We start from the raw sequence: 25295 nt of genomic DNA, 5'->3' as shown, positions 1-25295 counted from the left end.
CACTTTGGGCTCCTTGGAGAAAAGGATGTATATGAGTGTAACAAATGAAAAAAATAGATTAAAATAAATATTTAAATAATAGTAATTGTTTCTAAATGTGCAGTTATACATATAAATTAACACACGTAAATTTTATGCAAATCTGTGCCATCTTGGTGATGCATTTCCTCTTTTTTGGTGATGCATAAATTGCCAACCTATCTCCACCCACCCACATTATAACACTTACCCCACCGGTGGCATTTTGTGTAGTTAATTTATGGAAGCCAAGTAACCTCTGAATGTAGCTCTTACATAAGGGAATCCAAATCTAAATACCGTGAAGCTTGCACCTTTTCCTTGAAGTGGTGAGCTTTTCTACATGAGGCTGTTAATTGCTGTATCTACTTTGGGCTTCTTCAGAGAATTGAGATCCTCACTCTACACAAAGAGCTTTTCCTTTCCTGCTTTTCGGCTACATAACCTCTCGGTGGAGCTGTGCTATAGTGAAACAAATAATAATACCCCATTTTCTCCATTCTAAAAAACACACGGCAAAGTGCTCTGAAAAAAACTGGAGGTTTATGACATCGTCTAAAGATCGCATAAACAACTATGAGTAAGGAATCAGGAGCGCACAATAAATGCCTTATATAAAAAAGCTCAATGTCCTCAGCCACCATTTGTTATATTTTTAACCCCCTTCTCAGACAAAAATTATCTCCCAAAGCAGCTCGCAGAATGAAAATGCTAGTGGCAGGCACTAAATGAAAAGACACCAGGATTTGCCCTCAGTTTTTCTAACCAGATACACAAGGTGAAAATGCAGAAGATTGAGTTCAGACTGACTATGCCTAAATGGAGTTATACTTGTTGGGGTTAGGGTTTCTTCTTGTTGAGATGGAGTGGGAACAATTACCCCATTGCCCTTAATCCTGTAGCAAATGACAGAGGCCGAGTGACCTGCAACTCATTACTGCAGTCCTAGGACAATTAGCAATTGGAGCAGAAAGAAGCCCATCCTGCAGCAGCTCACCAAATGATGAACGGTTGTTCATCTTTAGACTTTTATGGCTGTACATTTCCTGTCCAGTTTAGCCCTCAATTTTTAAATGCTTCTTTAATGTTAAAAAACACACAACCTCACACCATAACATTTACTATGAGATTCACCCTCTTCACTACTTTCATCTGTAATGTGGAGATGAAATGTGGTGGCCTTAGCACTGAACTGGGGGTAGTCTAAGTATAACACTAAGAAGAAGAAAATAATCCTACACCGGGGGAGGGGGCATCCCTATTTTCTAGGAAAGGTCCTTAGTGATAAAAACAAGGCCTGGACCTTTTTCTCATTCATAGCACTAGAGGGGGCTCGAAGCAAGAAAGAGAAGCAATTATGAAACCACAAATGTGTAACTAAGCTGTAATCAAACCTGCAGTCAACTGTGATTCCCTGTTTTTAGGAAAGAGGAATACCCAAGACCCTTTGTTTGATATCAGTTGCCAGTGTTGCTGCAACTAGAAACTGGCTTTGTTTGACCATTGAACGTCAAAGTATTGTGGCTAGTGTAGACTAAATTGCAAAGGAGATCAAATTGCCCCCTCTTTCGGAGGGTCCTCTAATTAGAACAGAACGCACCTAGATGAGGTTACATTTTTGCTTCAGCAGTCATGCTGCTCTGGGAGGTAAATGGGATACTCATGTTGCTCTGGGCTAGCTTCTCACCATTTCCTGATTAAATAAAAGCATTGCTTTGTTTCAAAAATACAATAAGGTGGGACAAGCCCTACTACCCCCCATCACTTTTGATTGTTTAAGGGAGGAACCATTGTGTTTGCTCCTCCTGAGAAGGGGGGGAGGGGGATCATCTAATCCAGAGGGAACAGCCTTGTGTAATTGTTATAATGCAATTGTTGTAGTCTTTCACTGTAATAATAGGAGTCAGAGAATTATTGAGTTGGAAGGGAAATGGGCTATCTGGTACAATCCCCTTTCCAAAGGGCAGGATAATCTATCCACCATTGTCCCTCCCCTGATGAATCTATGCAACACAGACCAGAACATGCCACAAACAGAGAAAAAGTGATATATATGTATGTGCTTGCAGAAGACTCATGTGAGGAAGCCAAGCCTTAGACTGAAGGGTAAGACAAAACACTCATCCTCTGAGACACTGGACCAATTGACCTGGGAGGAGATTCTTCCATAGCTCCAAATATTCACTGAACCAACCCAAGAACATTTTATAGAGAGCACCTTTATGCCACCCACCCATTCCTGTCTCTAGGCTCAAAGTGATGTTTTTGAGGGAAGTCGAATCCCGCGATCCTATGTAAGGGTGGGATGTGAACCCTACATGACCCTAATGATCAGCCACTGGTGCACGAGAATGTACATTTTAAACCATTTTTCTCTGATTCATCCCAACTTATAAACAAGGATCTAATTGATGTAAATCTTCACATATAATTGTATGAATAAGTCCCCACAGTATCAATTGAAATATAGAGTTCTGCAACGCCAGAATCAGCATAGCAGGATTTGCACCATGTGGATTATGATGATCAGGCATGCTGATTAAGCGTTCCTGAACTTTACAATACCCCTTTGACTGAACATGACTGAAATGTGCAAAGTATGATATACAGTAAATGCACATATCCCTCAGTGGTGTAGTGGTAAATTTCGAAAGGCAGGCACTCATCATGACAGTCACCATAGCCACACCCCCAAGTATAGTGCAAAAGTGCAGGCAGCGGTGTTGATCCAGTTCTAGCAGTTTTATCTCTACCAGGAGTAAGTCTGCTGTAAAGCTAATTGCTCTTAATTAATTAATTAATTAATTGCCCATTCAAGACCAAGCCACCCCCATATACTTTACATTGCAACAATTATAATTACTGCTGGGAAAATTTATTCCCTGCCACTTCTCCCCACCAAGCTACTGTGAGAATTTTAGCTAATCTCGGAGGGAAAGGGATTCTGAGAAGGGTGGCAGATGACATCACCATTCCTGCTCATCAAAAGGTACCAGCGCTACATCCCTGCAGCGCCTTGCTCCCACTAAACCATTGATACCCCTGGATGAGCATTAAGAGGTTGACCATAAATGGGCTGAATTATTGCAGGGAATGAATACTTTTCTTGTATACTTTCATCATTTCTGATGGCATCACCATTGATCAACTATTGGATTTTTTTTGTAGCGGAAGACAAAAATATTGCCACCCATATAAAATTGAGGTCTGGGTACATTATGTAATCATTCCATGGTTGCTTCCTCAAATGTAGACATTATCAGGCCACCACACATTGTTCTGCGAATTGCCCCTTTCATTTGATGGCTCCACTTTGACTCTACTACGTGCATCCATGCACAATACATACATTTCTGGGATTTAAAGGATACATTGCTTTTTGTACTGTGTACAAGTCACTGGTATGGTTGCTCACTGTATATCATGCTTTGAATAGAACTTTTCTTAATCAATAATTAGTCCTTTCTCATAACAGAGCTCTCTCTCTCTCTCTCTCTCTCTCTCTCTCTCTCTCTCTCTCTCTCTCCAGAGCTTGAAGATTTTAAGAAATGTGAAAAATAGTAAGTGTCTTGAAGAGAAAGATTGTTAAGGAGTGTAAGTGTGAAACACAGATGTGGTGCTGTGGTGTAACCTGAACATGCTTGATGCCAAGGAAGCTTAACTCTTCTCCCAGGCATTTAACAGCATTTAACAGCATATGCTGAGTTTCTTAACTGACCCCAGAATAGTTGTTGTTTTAAATGGATATTGTCTGTTTTTGTTTGTATTTTATTTTTTTATGGTTTTAAATTTTGTATATTTCTTTTTAATATTCACTGTTTATAACTTTTGTAAACTGCCCAGAGAGCTTCGGCTGTGGGGCGGTATATAAATGTTAATAATAATAATAATAATAATAATAATAATAATAACTCTTAATGATTCAGTGGGGAGTCAAGGGTCCTCAGTAGTTTACTGGATGAATAAAATCCCATCATGTTACTCTACCACCTTTCATTTAGCATATCAAAGGATTTCAGAAATAGGAATTAATTAAAGATCTACAATTCTCAGAGTAGCAGCAGCGGGTGGTGGTGGTGGTATTTGCAAACACAGAATGCAAATTGCTAGTATGAAATCTGCTCTGGCTTCTATTTTGTGTATATAGGAATTAGCCAGTGTTTGCCAAGCCTCTCCCACATCTTTTCAGATGCTGCTACAACAGCTGGGACACCACATAAAAATCCCCCATAAGGGAACAAACTTTCCATGTTGTATTTCCCAACCAGATCCAGACTTAGTCATACTTAGAGTAGAGCCATTGAAATCAATCATTGGGAGAACGTTTAAATGACCCAACCACATGGCTGATCTCATAGATTTTTCTCATCTCCCCTGACCCTTCCTGGAAGAGTCTTTATGGGAAAGATCCATCCAAATGAACCCTAGTGTTGGGTCATGTAAACCTTCACATAGCTGCACAGCAACTTGCTCACAGATAAATGATGAAAGCTGGAACAATGTTTGAAAAGCACAACTACCAATGTCAGAATTCATTCCCAATATTGGATTCATGATGAATGATGCTATCAATTCTGTGCTATGGGTATTCCCCTTTCTCTCTCCTACCCCTATCCTGTTTAAGCAAAATAGCTTCCCCTTACAGTACAAATTGTGTTACAAGGAGGCTGTGTCATAGATTATAGTCATAGATTAATGACATAGTCATAGATTAATCAACTATCAGCTGCTTAAGTCTTTCCTTAAATTTCTAGGTATTTGTGGTCCATCTTCACTTTTAAAAGCCCCAGAACCTGATAAATCAAATAATTCCAGCTCTCTTCGGAGTTTTGGTATGTATTTTTAAAGTAAGCTTCTGTGTTTGGTGAACTATGAAGATATAAGGCATGTAAAGATCTTTTTGATGGGTTTTTTTCACATTGAATGTTATTCAAAATCAAACTCAAGTTAAAACCAAAGTCAAGCTTCAAAAGAAACTGAAGGAACCAGTCCTAAGGGTCTTTCCAGATAGTTTAAAATAGCATTGAAACTTCCCAGTGGGGTGTTTCCAAAGCTAACTGCAGGATTTCCCATCATGTAATGTATGTATTGCACAGCATTGCCTCAATCCTTTACATTTATTAGATAAATCAGGTGCTGGGTAGAGCAAACAGTTGCATACTACTACAATTCCTGCCTTCCTGCAGTGATTGACTCATCTTAATTGGAGCCAGCTTTTACTCCTGAAGGCTGTAGAAAGTTGTGCTCAAATGAGGTTAACACTGCCACAACTGGACAAAAATGCTAAGGACTAAACTGAAATGGAGGGTGTATTTTGCAAACATTTTAACCCCCCACCCTGAAACATCCATTTTGGTGACTGGGGAAAGAGCAGTGAACAGGAGTGAAAATGTTTGTAGTGCTGACCTCTCCTTAATTTGACTGCTTGACAATGTCATAAAGCTAGTTCAGAGTGAGAGCAATACTTCCTCCCCTCACTCTGGCTTCACTGTCATGTAGACAAATCTGATTGGTTCTGTGGCATGATTGCATTCAGTACATGAGACCTGATTGGCTGGGCAGAAGGACAGCTGAGGGGGGAAAGGCAGAGTCACAGCAGCAGAGAGGAGAAACAGTGGGAAAATGTGAACTGTGAACAGTGGAAAAAATTGAAGAAATCACAGTGAAGGTTTTTTCAGGAAATAATATGTGCACACCTTAACTTCTGCCCCATTTTTGTATGTGAATATGAGGAGGAGACCTTGAAATGTTCCACTTGTCCACATAAGATGCCATGTGGGTAGTGTCAACACATGCCATTCTGAACTATCCCTGCAATACAAAGTTTTACTTTCTGGGTGTTCTGGATGTGCATTTTTTGCTCTTCCAAATTTATAAGAACTGTCAATATGAGTGATCAACTTGGGTCAGGAAAAATGCTTGATGCCTCTGTGGTGTACAGTTATTATTATTTATTTCAGACTACTTACTCTGGAATAATTGCACTCTGTTCCCTAAGATTGCTCCCAGAGTAAGTCATTCTGGGAATGTGATTATATATGTGATTATATATATATGCTTCAGACTCCTATGGCATTACTTGAATTACACACCTGGCCTGTTTGTATAATTTCCATGTGTAAACTTCTAATATGCTGTTTCGTATTACTCTTGTGTAAGAAACATAATGCTAACTTCATGTAAAACTATAAGAGCAATGCTTAACATTTCTATTGGTTTTGTGTCCCAGGCTTTGCAAACCGATTTTCAAAACCCAAAGGACCAAGAGATCCGCCACGAAGTTGGAACATTTAGTAGAACTTCATAGATGCCCTTTGTCTCCAGTACTGCAGACTGTCTTGCCGTTTTGCCTTTAGTTTGTCAAATGCTATTTGCAACGGGAGCATCATTTTGAACAAAGAGGCTCTCGTTGTGATGCTCAAAGACAGGATAGTATATATCCTCTATAGACTGAATACAATACAACCTCATCTATCCAATTGATCTGGACTGCATCTAAAGTAAATGGGAACAGATGCTGTGTCACACTTCTAATGAGGCAGCAATAGGCTGTTTGTAGAAACAACACCCTGGACCGAACAATCAGACCTTTCCAGAGTATCTTACCTAGAGGTGTGGCTCCAAGTCCAAGAGGTGTAGACGCACAAGCCATGATGTCTCTCAGTAGTGAAAGAACGGTACTTTGTGTAAGCCAAGATTGGCACTGTTATTTATTAGTCCTTCATATGTTCCATGACTATGTCTGATATGCAACTGTGGGTTTTAGAGCCTAGCCCATAAGCTTCCTTGCTTTTTAAATATATCAGAAGCTGGTGGGTAATTTGTCTATTGTATATTCACATACAGGGGCATTATTATACACTGCGCTCAACATCTAAGGTCCTCCTCCGAGTGCCTACTCCAAGGGAAGCTCGGAGGATGGCAACAAGGGAGAGGGCCTTTTCAGTGGTGGCCCCCCGACTGTGGAATGATCTCCCCAATGAGGCTTGCCTGGCGCCAACATTGTTATCTTTTCGGCGCCAGGTCAAGACTTTTCTCTTCTCCCAGGCATTTTAACAGCATTTTAACAGCATTTAACAACGTTAAGTTTGTTTTTAATGGACCCCACAATTGTTGTTTTTAAATGGATACTGTTGTTTTTATACTGTTTTTATGTGTGTGTGTGTGTGTGTGTTTTTAAATTGTATACTTTTAATGTTTACTATTTTTAAATGTTGTAAACCGCCCAGAGAGCTTCGGCTGTGGGGCGGTATATAAATGTAATTAAATAAATGTAATTAAATAAATAAATAAATAAATTATTTGCATGAATGTAGTGGAAGCCGGGTAATGGCTGGTGGACATGTAAGCACTTTTGCTATATTTGTATTCTGTGATTTCCAGTATGTAACTGAAATAGGAGTTCAGCATCCTCAGGTGCCCTAGCCCAAAAGATCAACAAATAACAAACAATTTTGGCTTCTTTTTATTTTTTAAAATAGAACTCATTTTCTTACAAGCGACAACCATGGTTTCTCCAAATCAAGTACTGTACCTATATTGATTCTGACCCTTGTTTTGTTTTTAGGGGATAATTCCTGAATTACACTTGAATACCATAAGTGCCCCCTCAACATCTGGGATCTGTTTCTCAAACATTCAGAATTGGGAGTCTGGAGATACATATCCTGAATATTCAAATTCTTATATCAGAACCTTTCAAAGATGGAATTAGAGATAGTCAAATTTGAACACTTGGAGGTTTTTTTTTACTTGTATTTTTACTTCTAACTTTTGCAATATACTGCACTCAAATCTTTGAAACTTCCTCCAGGCCAGGCCACAAGCTTGGGAGATGGTACTCTGGGACCAGAAAGGCCCTCTACCTGTCACTGAAGGAATATTCCCCATGTTCAAGTGTTCAAAGTATGCCATATGCATGTATAAGTTGTATTATGCCAGAGGTGCATGCAGGAGAAGACATTTGTGTTGTAAAAACATGTGCAGATGGTTAAAGCAAGTGAGATGAGTTATACTCTAAAGAGGAGAGAGAGAGAAAAGGGAAAAAAAGAAAAAGGACAAAACTGACAGCTAGGCTTTATTTGTAGAAAAACAAATTTGAAAATAAATCCTAAAGCATTTAATGAAATGTCTGTGGGAGATGCAATATAATAAAATTAAATATATTATTTATTTAGTATGCGAATTAATGCTTCTGTAGGCTGCATTTCTACAAAATTCAAGAGCAGAGAATATCTTATATTTATCTCAAATGGGCCCAGCACCACCGTTGGCATTGTACCAAAGAAGAAATTATACTTAACTTTTAATGGCATACTTAGTTGCCAATAGCTACATTTCCAGTACTAATATTCCAAACTCTCACAGATAAGGGACTAGTTTCCACTTAAAAGCAAAAAAATAAGTCAACCATGTAGGTCAAGGACTAATTTGCATTACAAACACAAATGAGTCAGAGAATGTAAACTGAGTTGTGCATGTAAAAATCTTTAAGCAGGTTGTTCAATTCTGGTATATTTGCATGTTTTTTTCACCATGGGATTTAACATATATTTTTAAAATGAGGAGTGTGTGATCGGTGTAAGGTTTGGATCTATTCCAGTCACATCTCCGCTGAAAGCATTTGTGAGCTGTCTTGGAAAGGGGGGAAAGGGGTGCTTTTCATTTCGTAGGACAGAAGGTAGATCTCCAGATGTTTTGGACTTCAACTAGTCAGAAATTGTGGTAGTTGAAGTCCAAAACATCTGGAGATCCACTTTCTGCCACCCCTATCCTACAAGCTTCAAGACAAGTGAATCTGTCGCCAACAATATTCAAGAGTACCTGGGAAATCTCATTGTTTACTCACCACTGTTGTGCTTCCTGTTTCTTTGGTGCAATTGATATGAATTGGATTACATGGAAGGCGAGGGATGACAACACAGAAGGTCCTGCTACTGCTTCCCAGAGCTCCTTTAAACAACAGACACAGTTGTTTAAAGGTTAAAAGGTTGTCACACAGAGGAGGGCCAGGATCTCTTCTCGATCCTCCCAGAGTGCAGGACACGGAATAACGGGCTCAAGTTAAAGGAAGCCAAATTCCAGCTGGACATCAGGAAAAACTTCCTGCTGTTAGAGCAGTACGACAATGGAATCAGTTACTTAGGGAGGTTGTGGGCTCTCCCACACTAGAGGCCCTCAAGAGGCAGCTGGACAACCATCTGTCAGGGATGCTTTAGGGTGGATTCCTGCACTGAGCAGGGGGTTGGACTCGATGGCCTTGTAGGCCCCTTCCAACTCTGCTATTCTATGATTCTATGATTCTATGAATGGAGGGAGCACCTCCCTCCCATCCTCCCTCCCTGGTATGTCTGCAAAGGAGGGGGGTGTCTTGTCTGTTTCCTCACAGCCCCCAGTAAACCAGGACTTCTAAGTAGGCACAAGATTTTGCTGCAAGTTTATAATCCTCATCACACTTACTTGGGAGTAAGCCCTATTGAACACAATGGGACTTACTTCTGAATAGACACATATGGATCACTTGTGTCTGTTGAAAGCAGGAGCCTCTGTTTAAAGTCCTTCCTCAGCAGATTCATAGCAGTATGTGAACAGCTTGCGGCCCAGACTTCCTGGTTGAACCGCGGGCTCAATTGAAGACGCCGACGGACCGCGGATGGAGGCAGGTAAGGCCCCCCTCTCCCTTGGTCCCTTACTGGGCTCTGCCGTCGCCGCCCATGCGGCGACAGCGGCAGGACCCAGTAAACCCCCCCCCCGCCCTCCTCTCCCTTACCTGCCTCCATCCGCGGTCAGTCGGCGTCTTCAATTGAGCCCGCGGTTCAACCAGGAAGTTCAATGGGCGGCGGCGGCGGCAGGGCCCGGTAACCCCCCCCGCCTTCCTCTCCCTTACCTGCCTCTGTACGCGGTCCGTCGGAGTCTTCAATTGAGCCCGCGGTTCAACCAGGAAGTCTGGGCCGCTTGCGTTGAACCGCGGGGGCACTTCCTGGTTGAACTGCGGGCTCAATTGAAGACGCCGACGGACCGCGGATGGAGGCAGGTAAGGCCCCCCTCCCCCTTGGTCCCTTACCGGGCTCTGCCGCCATCGCCGCATGGGCGGTGATAGCGGCAGGGCCCGGTAAACCTCCCGCCTTCCTCTCCTGGCCTTACCTGGCGCCACTCCCCTCCACTGCGGAGCTCTGATTCAGAGCCGGAGCTCCGCGGCGAAGAGGAGCGGAGTATGGGCGGAGCGGCGCGGAGCGGAGCGGGCCGACCCGAAATTTTCGGATCGGCCCGCGGGGCGGAGCGGGGGGTCCGTGCATACCCCTAATATATATCCTGCAGCAATCAAGATGTAAGCTATGCTTCATCCATTTGTGAATAAGTTTTTAATTAGGTGAATGCTAATAGGAAACATTGTATTCAAACATTTGAGCAACACAGTGCTTGCCAACTGTTTTAGTACTGTGTACAAATCTTGATTTTCCTAATTACTCAGTTCACAGACGTATTGCATTTCTAATTTTGCCACGAAGGGTTTAATTAAAAATAAACATGTTACACTGAGATGATTTTTAAAAAAATAAATAAATAGAAAGTAACCCAGAGTTAGGTGCTGATTTGGGAGTAATCAAACCGATTTTCATTTTGTGTGTGTATGTATGGCTGTGCGAGATTGTACCAGTTTTTATTCTTTTAAGTATGTTTTCAGCTAAACAGATTAACAGAAGAAGGTGCAATTTCCTGTAACTGTCTAGCATTATTCTCTGTCTGCCAATATATTTCTCATTAAATTGAAGCATGGTCTATATATGTACTAACTGCAGAAGAATCTTTACAGACAAAGTTGAAACCTTTGTCTGTGACGGAGGCACTCAGCTCCATGGATGTGAGGCTTGGGGCTTTTCTCCCTCTTCAAACTGCAAAAGCCACCATCTCTTTAGGGCTTGCAAGGGAGGGAACAATGCACAAATGAGATGAGTACAAGCATGGATTGATTTCTCTCATCCAGAACAGAACACTGGTTCAGTTTGCCAGTCGCTTATTTCTTGTGGGGAAGTGCTATGCCCCAGATGATCAGGGAAGTAGCAAATTACAAGCCTAATTTAAATGATGCAAATCTAAATTTGCTTGATGATGGTTGTGGGGGACAGGCAGGTGGGTGGAGAAAAGTACCCTAGCCAAGCAGCAACTTGATATAAATTCCACCTTCCAAATTACAGTTCAGACTACTGCTGTGTTGAACTTAGCTGGGGCAGATTTTAGCAATGGCTTCACGTCAGCCTAGGGCACATTCACATCAAAGAGCGCTTAACTGAGTTGTTTGCTTTGTAGTAATACCTCCTTTTAATACTAGAATATTTTGATACATACTTATAGTAGATGGTGCTGGGGGAGGAACAGGCCAGATGAGGAGAAGAGGGGCTAGATTCCTTACAGCTATCCCCTCTTTTGGTTCTTCCCCCAACCAGATAGTTCCTGGCGGCCTTATCAGCTTGCTCCCGGGTCTGGTGCTGCTGCTGCTGAATGCCAGGTCAGTCCAAAACAAAATCTCCCTCATCCGTGATCTGATTGTGGATGAGGGGGCTGACCTGGTATGCATCACTGAGACCTGGGTGGATGAACTGGGAGGGGTTACTCTCACCCAGCTCTGCCCTCCTGGGTACTCGGTGCAGCACCAGCACAGACTCGAGGGCCAGGGATGGGGGGTTGCCGTGGTTTATAGAAATACAATCTCCCTCTCTAGGCTTCCTGTTCATTCGAGTGCTGGTCTTGAGTGTTTGTACTGTGTGTTGGGTACTCGAGACAGATTAGGGATTCTGCTGGTGTACCGTCCACCCCGCTGCCCTACAGTCTCCTGCCTGAGCTGACGGAGGTTGTCTCGGAACTGGTGTTGAGGACCCCCAGTATGGTGGTTCTGGGGGATCTCAACTTCCATGCCAAGGACGCTGCATCCGGAGCAGCTCAGGACTTCATGGCTGCCATGACAACCATGGGGCTGTCTCAACATGTCACTGGCCCAACGCATGTAAAAGGACACACGCTTGATCTGATTTTCTCAACTGGACAAGAGGATGGTGATCTGAAAGTGGGGAACTGACATCTACTCCCTTGTCATGGTCAGATCACTTCCTATAGAGGTTTAGACTCTAGGCGGCCTTTCCCCTCTGCAAGGGTGGGGGACCTATTAAAATGGTCCGCCCCGGAGGCTAATGGACTCCGATGGATTCCAGAGGGCTCTGGGGGATTTTCCTTCTGATATGGCTGGTGCTCCTGTCGAAGCCCATGATCGCGCCCAAGCGTCCTCTCCCTTTGAGCAGAGCCCGGTCAGCTCCTTGGTATACACCTGAGCTGAGGGCAATGAAGCAAGAGGGGAGACGACTAGAACGCAGGTGGAGGAAAACTCGTGCTGAGTCTGACCGAACACGGGTTAGAGCTCATTATCAAGCCTACTCTGTGGCAGTGAAGGTGGCAGAGACAGTTCTTTTCCATCAGCATTGCATCTTCACAGTATTGTCCAGCAGAGCTTTTCCAGGTGGTTCATGGCCTGTTACACTTTGGGCCAGGGTGTGAGATTGTTGAACCCTCGGTAGCATGCTATGACGAGTTTGCACGACACTTTGAAGATAAAGTTGCTCAGATTCATCTTGAGTTGGACACCACACTTAATGCAGTTCCACTAATAGAGGCGTTCAGAGCGCCGTCTGGGCCAGCTTTATTGGATGAGTTTCAGTTATTGAGGCCTGAGGATATGGACAAGGTGCTTGGCCAAGTCTGGTTGACCAACTGTGTGCTTGACCCTTGCCCTTCATGGCTTATTACAGGAGGGGATCGCCAGCTGGGTCCAGGAGGTTGTAAATGCCTCCTTGAGAGAGGGAGTGGTGCCGGCCTCTTTAAAAGAGGTGGTAATCAGACCACTCCTAAAAAAGCCAAACCTGGACCGGGAATATGTTAAAAACTATAGGCCGGTGGCGAACATCCCTTTCCTGGGCAAAGTGCTTGAGCGGGTGGTTGCAGGACAACTCCAGGCTCTCTTGAATGAAACGGATTATCTAGATCCATTTCAATCGGGTTTCAGGCCTGGTTTTGGAATGGAAACTGCCTTGGTCGCCCTGTGGGATGACCTTTGCCAGGAGAGGGACAGGGGGAATGCAACCCTGTTGGTTCTCCTGGACCTCTCAGTGTCTTTCGATACCATCGACCATGGTATCCTTCTGGATAGGTTGTCTGAGCTGGGAGTTGGAGGTACTGCATTGCAGTGGTTCCGTTCCTACTTGGATGGCCAATTCCAGAAGGTGATACTGGGGGATTATTGCTCTGTGCCATGGCTCCTAAGCCATGGGGTTCCACAGGGCTCTATTTTATCCCCTATGCTATTTAACATATGCATGAAGCCGCTGGGGGAGGTTATCCGGAGATGTGGACTGAGGTGTCACCAATATGCGGATGATACCCAGCTTTACCTTTCCTTTTCATTAAACCCAAGTGAGGCAGTGGCTGTTCTGAACCAGTGCCTGGGCACGGTAATGGACTGGATGAGGGCTAACAAACTGAGACTCAATCCAGACAAGACGGAGGTACTGTTAGCAGGTGGTTCATCTCTCCGGCGAAGTGATGTTTACCCTGCCCTGGACGGGGTTGCACTCTCCCTAAAGAATCGGGTCCATAGTTTGGGGGGTGCTCTTGGATCCAGAACTGTCACTTGAGGCACAGGTGAGTTCAGTGGCAAAGAGCACCTTTTATCAGCTCAGGCTGATATACCAGCTACGCCCTTATCTGGACAGAGATAGCCTAACTACAGTTATCCATGCTCTGATAACCTCTCGTTTGGATTACTGCAATGCGTTATACGTGGGGCTGCCTTTGAAAACGGTCCGGAAAATTCAGCTGGTACAAAACAGGGTAGCCCGCCTACTAACAGGGACTGGCCGACAAGATCATACCATGCCAGTCCTTCTACAACTTCATTGGCTACCAGTCCAGGTCTGGGCCCGATTCAAAGTGCTGGTATTAACATTTAAAGCCCTAAACGGCTTTGGGCCAGGTTATTTGAAGGAACGCCTCCTCCCATGTGTGCCTGCCCAGACCTTAAGATCATCCACAGGGGTCCTTCTCCGTGAGCCCCTGCCGAAGGAAGTGAGGCAGGTGGCTACTAGGAGGAGGGCTTTCTCTGCTGTGGCACCCTGGCTGTGGAATGAGCTCCCCAGAGAGGTTCGCTTGGCGCCTACATTGTTTTCCTTTCATCACCAGCTGAAGACCTTTTTATTTTCTCAGTATTTTAACACCTAATTTAACTTAAATTTAAACTCTGCTGTTTTAATCTCATATTTTAACCTATATCAATTTTTGCTGTGTGGTTTTATCCTGGTCGTGCTTTTTATGTTGTATTTTGTATTTGTGTTTTTAAATTGTTGGTTGTTTTATTATGCTCTTCATGGTTTTAGTTTTTGTGAACCGCCCAGAGAGCTTCGGCTATTGGGTGGTATAGAAATGAAATGAAATAAATAAATAAATAAACAGTAGATGGAACACTCCAAACAAAATGTCTCTTAAAAATAATCCACTTTCAAAATGTAGAATGTCTAGCAACAGTTCTTCATGCAAACTACTTCTAAGGATGTTTACTTATAAGTCAGCTTCACTCTGTTCAATAGGCGTTACTCCCAGGGAACTGTGAACAGGATTGCAGCCTAAATCTCTGATGAACAGATCCCATGGGGGTTACTCCCAAAACAGAAGGTAACAATCACAGTAAAAAGGGTGACTGTATACTATACAGATATTTCTATAAAGGTCATTTATAATGAGCTACATAAAGTTTAAGAGGGAAAAGATACGCAATTGCAGTCTTTTGTTTGGACAGGCTTCTGATAAGCTTGACATCCTTAACACTTGACTTCAGTAATTTTTTAGTTAAAATGCTGTAGTACATGTTAAATTTATGGCTTTTCCATGTTGTTAAGGTACCTTCAATACTTAGCTAGGATGGTAGGGTAGAAATATTTTAAATAAGTTTTGATAGCTGATATGCAATGGTGCATCACAGTAGATTGCCAGACTTTCTGCCTGAAGGAAACAGTTCCCAAATCAGGTAACTTGTGTTCCCAACTCAAATGACTTTGTGTTTATTTATTTATTTTATTTTTTAAAAATGTTTTTATTGATTTTCTACAACTACATAATAACCATATTTCTAAACAACACAAACAATACGATATATAATAATAATCCCGTAATACATAATAATACATACTTAAACAAACTAATAAACATACATTCTCTTCACTTAATTCTGCTTTGATCTAATCATTGATTAACGTTAAAGAGCACCCCCAACCCAGGATCTTATTCTGATTTCCAAAATCTCATTGATTCTTCTGGAGGTGTTTTCCCTCTCCCCCTTAATAATACAAAGTCCAAAGACTGTTTCCATATTACTTCAAAATCATTCGTTTTTGTCATTCCTCTTCTAACTCTGATGGTACATGTTAATTTATCATTAATACCAATATCCCATATTTCTTTATACCAATCTTCTATATGATAATCCCCTTGAACCTTCCAGTTCCAGGATATCATTAATCTTGCAGCTGTTAACAAATTCATTTTCAATTCTTTTAACTCTTGATTACATTTCAATTCACCATACACTAATAACAATGCCACGATTGGTGTCTCCTCTATCTCCATTCCTATAATTTCTTTTATCTCATTGGACACCATTTTCCATAATTTTTGTACAAATATACATTCCCACCACATGTGTAAATATGATCCTTTCTCTTGACAACCTCTCCAACATAATGCCGAATTTATCTTGTTTATCATATTTAATTTCACTGGGGTTAGGTAACACCTCCAGACAAGCTTATAATAATTTTATTTTATCTTCACGGACATGTTTCTCAACACTTGTTGTTTCCATATCACCTTCCAACTCAGTTGCCCTATTTGTTCCTTCAAATCGGTTCCCCATACCATCTTACCTACGCTTTCCGTCTCTCCCTTTTCCACTAATATTCTAAATATTTTACTCATTAAGCCTTTTATTGGTTTATTTTCTCTTTTCTCTTTTTCTTTTTTTAAAATCGACTCCTCTACACTCTCTATTATCTTTTAACCATTTCTTTGTCCACTGTTCTAATTGAATACAATTAAACCACTTTGAGTTTAGAAGTACCCCTTGGCTTAGAAACTTCCCCCTATGACTTTAGAAGTATCCCTTGGATTGGGCATGGGGAACCTTCAGTCTAGAGAAAAGCTTTTTTTTCTGTTGGGGAGAGAAGGCAGGTCCTGGAGAGGAAGGTACTGGGCTGATTCACACAATCACTGCTGCCTACCATAGCTTATTTAAGCCACAGTAGGTTGTGGTATGTGCGGGCGGACATTTTAAATATCAACCCCCAGCAGGGGTTGACATAGTTTGTCATGTCAGCTGAACTCAGGCAGCAGGGTTGTTTGATGTTTAAACAACTCTCAAATAACCCTAAAACAAGCCCTCAAACTAGCCCTGCCCCATGGTTTGCATGCCATGGCAAGCCAGGCACCATGCAAAAATGGTGCCCATGGGCACTTGCCAAGACGCAGGTAAATTAAGACACAGTGGGCTGTTGTGTCATGTTCTGTCCTTACTTTTGAGGCTTATCCCTGGTGAGTATATAAGCAAAGACTTGGTATTTGAGGTGCTATTTGAAATAACTGTGCTCCTGAGTGATTCAGTTCCCTTAACTTCTGACTAGGCCTGAGTAAGAATTACATTTTGGTCCTACCTACTATGTTTTTGGTCCTCCGATGCTGTAAGATATTTGTCACATTAGAATGCAGCCCTTTGAAAAATTGCCCTTCCTTAGATCTCAGGTTAATAGAAAAAATAGCTTTTTAAAAACAATGTATGTTCAATTCTTAGGGTTTCTAATTTATTGTCTCTCTTCATTCCTTTTGAGGGGGGTATGTTCTTGAATGTAAACTCTGTTCATATTGTTCACTGTGAAATGAAAGTAAGTCTCAGAACAAACACAGTATGTTTAACGCACCTTATGTAATGCCCATTCCTTATCCTATATAATGGCAACAGAGAAAGGCATCTGGAGAAGCATATTTCTTTTTAATCTATGGTTCTGTTGAGGTCTGTCTGCCAAACTCTTGTTCCCTTGCTCTGTGCTTCTGTTAACAACTTCACTCTCCTGTAAAATACAAAACTACAGAGCTCCCTCTTCCAGTGATTGCCAGAAATATTTGAGTGACCTAGTTTATCAGCCTGAATGCTGCTGTTGTGTCTTTATTAAATAAGTGCGATCTCTTTAAGTTCAAAGGCTTTCTGGAGTCAGCTAACAACAGAGTTTTGCCATGCTTTAAGGTGAAGGAGCAAATACCTCTCATGAAAACAAGGGACGGCTGTTTAAAGAAAGCAGTAGACCTGAGTTGAATACTGATAGCTTTAGGAAGAAGGGAGTGAACTGCATCACTTGCAGAGATATCTAGGCCAGGATGTAAAATATGCACTGAATGAAACACAGCCTCCAAAACATCTGTTACCAGACGTCTGCATACAGTAGTAATTGGAGGGAAAAAACATTTAGACTTGCAGCAAAGATAACTTTCGAAACCCGCTGGACCAGTTTATATTCTATGTGACTGGGAAGTCTGTCAGTAATAACAGTCAACACAAGCAATGCAGCCGTGGCTCCCTTTCTCAATGCTACAATCCAGAGTTATCAAAGCTGAATGGTGGAAGATTCAGAACAGATGAAAATACTTCTTCATAGCCGATAAAGAATGGGATTTGCTACCACAAGATGTAATAAAGGCCACCAACTTGGATGAAAGGGGATTAGACAAATTCATGGAGGGTAAGGCTGACAATAGCTACTACTCATGATGTCAGAGGCAGCCAGACAACATGCTAAGTCACGGTTATGCCACTAACCCTTATGCAGCAAAAGGTTAGTGTGTTTAAACCGTGGTTATGTAGCCACCATGATTAGGAATGGTTTACATGACACACCGAGTCATAATGTTTAGTTCAAATTGATTAACGACTGTGGCTTAGTGTGTCGTCTGAACAGGGTCAGTATGTCTGTTTAGTGTCTACAGGTTACTGGGGAACACCAGTGGGAAAGTGCTATTGCCCTCATGTCCTACTTATGGGCTTCCCACAGGCTATGTGAACAGAGTGCTGGTCTAGATAGGCCTTTGGTCTGATTCACCATTGCTCTTCTGATATTGTTGTTTACACAAATGTGAATCTCACTGAATTCAATGGGGCTTACTCCTAAGTAAGCCTGAATCTTATATGTCACCTTTCCATCACTCTATAAATGGCTTTAAGATCCAAACATTAAAATGGTCAGATGTAACATTTATTTCCATTAGTAACATACAAGTTATGTTTTCAAGGACTTGGCCATTCTGAAATTTGTAAATATTGACATTCTAGATGAAAGATTCCATGCTTTAGAGGCTAGCTTTAAAACAAAAGAAAGACTGCTAAATCCGCTGATATAGAAGCCCAGAAGGGTGGGAATAGGGTGCTTACTTAACGGTGATAAAATGCACTCTGCATGTGCTCAGAGATCCTCTTTTCCCAGTACTATTTTATATTTTTCAGGATTTAATCTTAGCACGGAAATAACGTTCCAAGCCCCTCGCTCCACTTCAGCTGTGAACAGAGCCTATCCGCCGCCCATCCGCGTATAGCCATACACCGCCACTATCACAAGCGACTGGGCGGTCCACGTGATCTGGCCGCACTGCGTGACTCTCCGCACGCTCCTCTCCCTCGAGAACTACTCAGGTCCGAAAAGAAAACTTCTTTTCCCAGCAAGCTGTGCGAAACTGAGCATGCGCTTAGTTGCCGAAAACTACAGCTCCCAGCCTGCTGGCTTGGACCACAATTCCCAGGAGGTATTAGGCGGCGCGTGCGCGGTGGCTGCTGGCGCTCGGGCCATTTAAATGTGTGTGAGGGAGACGGCGAAATGGCTGCGCAGGTCGCTGCAGTGCGCGCCGTGTCCCGGGGCGCGGAAGAGACGCCTTCGCTCCCACTTGGTGACCGGCCTGGCCGACCGAGGGGAGGGGGGAGGAAGCGGAAGGGTCCATCCGGGGAGGTCGGAGGGTGTAAGAGGGCTAAACTCAGCCAGCCGCCGCTCGTGGTAGGGCCCGCTCAGGCGGAGCCGTTGCCACCGGCCGCCGTGCCTGGTCTCTCAGCGGCTCCCGCCGTCCCTTCCGCCACGGCGGGGCTCTTCACCTTCTCCCCCCTCAGCCTTCCCCCGCAGGCCCCACGCTGCGAGCGGCGGCATCACCACCGGCATCGACACCGCCCGGACAGTGGCGACTCAGAGCCCGGGCGCTCTGCTGGGGAGAAACCGCACAAGGGGAGGCGGGGAAGCTCTGGCGACGGGGCTGTCGGGCGGCCCAGCAAGCGAGGTGAGGAGCTGGGCGGTGACGGGGCCGTTGTGGCTCGGTGGTCCCGGAGGGCCCGGTGGGGGTGGGGAGGTTTCTTGGCGTTTGCAAGTACTTTGCCGCGCTCCACGCCCATCAGTGTGCCGTGACCCCATGTCGGGGAATGACATTCGCCTGCCTCTGGCACCATCTCTGCCAACCTGAGTTGGAAGAGGCCAAGGGGAGACTAACCGTGCGTGGCTTAGCGTTAACGAATCCGCGGCGCGATGGTGGGCCCAGGAAAAGACCATGGCAGTTGCGTTTGGCGGCGGTGGGGCACAAAGGTGCAGCTTTCCTGTCCACATTGGAGTTTCCGAGTGATGGGGTGGGATGCGTTGTACCTGTTGGGAGGGCTTCGCTTTCATTTGCCACTCTCCAAGAAAAAGGGGCTTGTGAAACTTGTTGACCAGTGGCAAGTAGTTTTCTCTTACGTGTGTCTCGTTACTGCCTGAGCTGCATTTCCTTACTATGTATTTAAGCTCTTGTCGCTTTGCACATCTAGGAAAGAACACGTTTAATTGCCCCTGCCCCCACCCCTTGGCCAAAGGAGAAACAGTGAACTAAAGTTTACTTTAACCATGTTTGATTAAAATTAATCTACTATTTGATCTTGATTTCAGTTAATAGTAGTGAGACTTCTCTATCCAGGTAGTCAGCTTCTTGAAAGCTAAGTATTGTGGAAAGAAGAGACATCTCTCTCTTTGCTTAGTGCAGTTCTCAGAGGAATGGAAAACATACTTAACAAATACACCAGGCACATATTTTAATACAAAAGTTACAAAATGCTCAAAATGGCTGTCTTTTGAGGGCTGGTGTTAATGTGTGATAGATTTTCTCAACATGAATAATCAAGCAACCCCCTTAAAAAAAAAACTTGCTAAAAGTCTTAATTTGAAGCTAATATTTTATGGTTAAATGGTTATTGTGGTTTTGCAACTACTCTTAAATAACTTGGATACTGATGTGACTTTAAATGACAGTTTGATATGTCAGAGTCTTAGAAACCTTTTGGAACTATAAGTATGAAGTGTTGCTGTACACTCTACAGACTTTTAGATCTTTTACTTAAGGCAAACCAGATTCTTTAAATGCTTGAAGTATAAATATGTAATCCCTCTAACTCTTAAAACTGTTATATATGGAGGAGAGATGAGTGTGGTTTGAGACAGTCATGTTTCTGGATGGCCTCCTTCAAGTCAGTTAGCTAAGTGAATCTGCAGTACTGAAAGTTGCACATCTAGTTTTGGAGTTATTTAGTAGAAGCTTCTGATGTTTCCAAAATAGTTGATTTGGTTGTGACATGTCTGTCATTACTGGGAGTATGACTCTGAAAAATCCTTGTGTGTCTTCTAATAGGATAGTAGGGCCGAATGCCAATAGTCCACTTACAATGACTAAATATAGCAAGGGGACAATGTCATTTCAGGAAAATCAATTAATACTACAATTTGATATATGTTTACTTAGAAGCATGATCCACTGCATTTAGTGGGCCTTACCCCTGGGTAAGTTTGCATAGGTTTGCAGCCTAAGGATCCAATCCAAACTTGAGATTTCTAGCTTGAAACCCAGTGTGGTCACCATTAACAGTTTTTGCTGCCTCTCTGTGTATTATCTGATGTATGATCCTTGGAACACCACCACTTACCCAAATAATATCAACTCAATAAATAAGACAAAGATGCATCTTTATTACTCATAGATTGTGGTATTGCAATGTGGTGTTGTTTTTGCTTAACTAGGCAATACTAAGCTATGATGTGAGGGTTGTTACAGTTGTAGGAGTAAAAATCTTCTACTTGCTTGTTCCACAAACACGGAACAAGAACAACTCCCTGTTAAATATATAAGAGCTGGAGATCTCTAAATTGAACCCTTGAGCAGTGAGTCCATTAAATGTCATAATGGCAGAAGAGAGACATTTAACCTGACACCTTATCAAAGCTAATGTCAAGCGAATGTGCTGCAGGCATATGCTTCAGGAGAATACTTGAATGACCAAGATTCTTCCTGTATTAAGGATATGTTGTAAGCTAAAGAGTTCGTACTGTGGTGATGATTTTGGAACATGTATACTATTTGAGCACTAATATGAAATATAATGTGAAATATAAGCACTAATGTGAATTAAGTAGATGTCTCCAGCCATGACTATTTGCTTGCCCTTTCACTGAATGGGGAATTACCTTTTCTTGCTACTAGAACAAGAATGTTTTGATTATTACTGTCAAGTGGCTTAGGTGGTAGGACAGGCCAACACCATGTTTGGGTAGTTGTATAGGTGTCTGATTTAAACCTACTGGTCTTCTTTTCCTAACTTGTCAATGTAGCAGAGGAGAAAAATCCTGTGCTTATCTATGTAACACAGTAGAATCCTTTTGGTATGTGTGTGTTAGAATTAAGTTTAAGTGAGCAACTGGAAGCTCTCCAAATTCTTGAAACTGGTATTTAGAGGACATTCTCTTCAGTGCAAAAAAGGACAGGTGTGTGATATTCCTGCTTTCCCCTCCTTCTCTCTCAAATCTTGGGTTGAATCATAACGTCGCTGCTTTCTTGATATGGAATTACATAATAATACTGAGAAAATTAAGTCTCATTTTGAACACTACACACAGTATCTTTTTACTTCTTTTAAAGCATAAGGTCTTCTTTCTACTTAGAGATAATTGTGTTGTAGCAGTATTAACTTGTTCTGATTTTGCATTTAGTGATTAAGAGCCATTTTATAATGGCTCTAACCCAAGTTTGCCACTGTTTAAACCCAATAGGCAGCCAATACTGGTTTCTGAGTGTTTGCTTCCTTCACACATTACTGTTTTAGGTGAGGCTACTCACAAATGTCTGGCTAATTGTGGGAAGGATATGATTTGGATTATACCAGAGGTGCAATTAGCTACTCAAATGGGAAGGATGAATAGTAATTGTTTCTGGGTGAGCCACAGGTTAAGGTGTTGGTGCACATACTATCTCTCCTGATATGGAAGGCTTAAGGGGGTTGGAAGAAGTGCTCTCAGCTGCACTACTGTAGCTCTCTGTGCCTCAAAGGCCAGAATATCCCTTGATGTGGGATATTATCAAAACTAATAGTGGCCTAATCCACTTTGATTTGGGGGAAGAATGTAATTGGGAACTTTGAGAACTGTTTAAGAATGGAGAATCAGGCTGATAGTATTAAGTTCAAAGAGTGTAGAGGTAGCAGATTAGGATGGTGTGGCATTTAAAAGATGGAGTGACTCTTAAAGATGTGCATATTCTTCAGAGCAGGAGGGAGAATGAGCCAATAATGGGTATGGATCAGGGCTTCCTCAACAAATATCTGCTATTACTTCTTATGCCTGTCACAGGTTGGTTTTTATGCAGAGTATGAGCTACCAGTACAGATGATGAGGTTACCATGTGAGTAGGGTTTTCTACAAAGTGGCTGTTTGGCTTTCTGTATTACTACAAACTAGTATAATTTTAAATGTATCTTAGAGGTGTAAAATATTCTGCCATGTATTAAGTGTTACAAAAATTGGGATCTTTACCAAGTGCTAATACTTTCCCACATGGTTGGATGTTTGTTCAATGTTAGTGGAAGTTCTTCACACATTTTCCTAGAACTGGAATTTCAAAAAGAATTGTTTCCATGGAGGTCTATATCAAAGTTGTAATTGTTATCCCTTACTGGCAACATAATAGCCATGAACCAGGCACTGTGATTCCTGGCTTTTCATTGCAATATAGAGCAAAACAATATATTCGTTAGTGAAAGGAACATACTGCAGACCTGGTTCCAGGACCTCAGTCTGCCTGTATAATTTATCTGCAAACTTTATGGCAGGTATCTGGCAATCCCCTTATTGATCAATATGTAATGCTGAAGAATTCAAAGGGAGAAGAGGAATATTGAATATGCAATATATAGAGGTGTAAAAATCCTATATCTTGATTCCTAAAACATATTAGATTCTAGAAATGTCAAAAAACGTTTTCCAGCACTAACATTGGAGCAATTGAGCAATGACATGTCTCAAAAACAAGTGTGGTGATCTTTGCTGTAACAACTCCAACGTTTCACAAAGTTGCCATTCTGATTTCTCTAAAGTAGTATTAGATCGTTTCACATTAAAAGTTTGTCCTAAAGTACTCCAACTGACTTGCTTCAAAGTAAGATGTGTGCTTACTTTGTACCCATCAAGCCTAATGTTCCGCTGGTGGGATTCATCCCACCATGTTCCTGTAACTCCTGTTATGTCATACTTGCCTTAGTGGCTTATGACATCCAGCTCATCTTGCTTGTTTCTCATACTTTGTGCATCATTTAGAGATATTTTAGATAATGGGTTAGACTCCTTGTGTTCAGTCTCCTTTCCCCTTTGTGCCTGATTTTCCTTTGTTTCTCTGTTGAACTAGTAATTTCCAATACACTTTTTTGTTGGGGGTTGTCTGTTAATTGTTTTAAATGTTTTCATAACTGATAAAAAAATAAAAATTGTCCTGTAGGAAAAAAAAATCTTTTCCTTTTATTTTTACTGTTACGATAGTTCATAATGTCAGACCTGAAGTGCAGAGTTCTAATCCTGTGTAGTGGGAATTTCTGGGGCTCCAGCCGTACTGAATGGTCTGATTTAGGTCTTGCCCCCACATAAAACAGTCAGATTGGGTATTTTAAGATGCAGGAATGTGGTCTCTACAAAGTGGTACCAGTTTCAGCCATTTACTTTATGATGTAATTCATGGCCCCCATTACCTCTTTTGGGTGGGGGTCTGAAGAAGGGTAAGCCCCAACAAAGTCAGTCAGATTGGACACTCTGGAATCACGTGCACTGTTCCCCAAGAGATACTTATTTCATTGTTGTACCTTATGATGTGATTATTGTTCCCGGGAAGGGGTTTTGGGGAGCTGCCCCCCCTAAACATCCCAGCAGTTGCTTATAAGACTGGCAGTTTTAGAGATGCAACAACTTTTTTAAGATGTCTAGATAGACAAACCTTTTGTACCTTATGACGTAAGTATTTTGACATGGGCTTTTGGACTAAAAGGTACCTGTTGGTCAGGAAAGGTTGAAGAGTACTGGAGGTTCTTGATTACCTGCCAGCTTTAACTTATGACAATGCAAAGCCTGAGGGTTAAGCCAAGCACAAGCTGGCTGTGAAAATATGGCCAGTTTCAAATATGGTACTTTCAAGAAGTTGGCATGACTCACTGTCATAGGTACTAGTGGAGAGGTCAAAAAGATTCAGATTTTTAGTTGAAGTTGGTAATAGTAAACATTAGTAGAAGGAAGGTTCTGGCTGAGTTCCCAAATTTTTTGCTCTAATACTCACAAATACACTTCCAGAGTTTACTGTACTTCACATTTTCTAGAGTTCTTCACGTGTTTCTTTAAACATGGGAGTGTGGCAGTTACTGGCCAATTTCACTGATCAATGCTGATGCAAAAAGAGCTAGGTTAAACTACTACTTTTGATACCTTTCATTGGGGCAAGCTGAGCTTTGAAAACAGAGGCTGGGATTTATTCTGGTTCACTGTGGGCACGTGACAGAGGCTGTCACATTTGTTCTTAACATGTCTATGCTAGTCATATCGAATATATGGTTTAGGTCTGCTTTTTACATCAAAAGAAGTGAGCAACTGAGGAAGCTGAACCCCCACCTTACTTTCCTGTCACTTTAGCATTTTTCTCCTAGTCTGGCTCACATATTGGGGCTTGGGTACAGTGACTGAGTGTGACAAGTTAAGGTGGAGGCAGGTTCACCTCCATCAGTTGTGCAGTCTTTCTGGATATAATCTTGAAAGTGTTGTTTGTCACTTTGGTGCCAGTAATTTTGGGCTTCAAGTTGCAGATCTGGCCCTTGACACCTCCAAGAATTGCTGTATATC

The 25295-nt window shown here is 42.3% G+C and overlaps 3 protein-coding genes across 3 annotated transcripts in view; all 3 read left to right on the top strand.

Moving 5' to 3' along the window:
- Window positions 1–6600, top strand: part of PTPN22 (protein tyrosine phosphatase non-receptor type 22) — a 43582-nt gene extending 36982 nt beyond the window's left edge. Inside the window, exons 19-21 of the mRNA XM_063119577.1 lie at window positions 3548–3578; window positions 4773–4850; window positions 6248–6600. Coding sequence (XP_062975647.1) covers window positions 3548–3578; window positions 4773–4850; window positions 6248–6312 — 174 coding nt within the window. The 3' untranslated portion in view covers window positions 6313–6600. The remainder of the gene's footprint in view (window positions 1–3547; window positions 3579–4772; window positions 4851–6247) is intronic.
- PHTF1 (putative homeodomain transcription factor 1) overlaps window positions 1–25295 on the top strand; it is a 156589-nt gene that overhangs the window by 75227 nt on the left and 56067 nt on the right. The window lies entirely within an intron of this gene.
- The window catches only part of RSBN1 (round spermatid basic protein 1), a 32724-nt gene continuing 26376 nt past the window's right edge, over window positions 18948–25295 (top strand). The window contains exon 1 of the mRNA XM_063143508.1: window positions 18948–19413. Coding sequence (XP_062999578.1) covers window positions 18966–19413 — 448 coding nt within the window. The 5' untranslated portion in view covers window positions 18948–18965. The remainder of the gene's footprint in view (window positions 19414–25295) is intronic.

The sequence above is a fragment of the Elgaria multicarinata genome, chromosome 1 (assembly GCF_023053635.1).
Source record: "Elgaria multicarinata webbii isolate HBS135686 ecotype San Diego chromosome 1, rElgMul1.1.pri, whole genome shotgun sequence".
NCBI lineage: Eukaryota > Metazoa > Chordata > Lepidosauria > Squamata > Anguidae > Elgaria > Elgaria multicarinata.
This window is presented reverse-complemented; position numbering and strand designations above follow the sequence as displayed.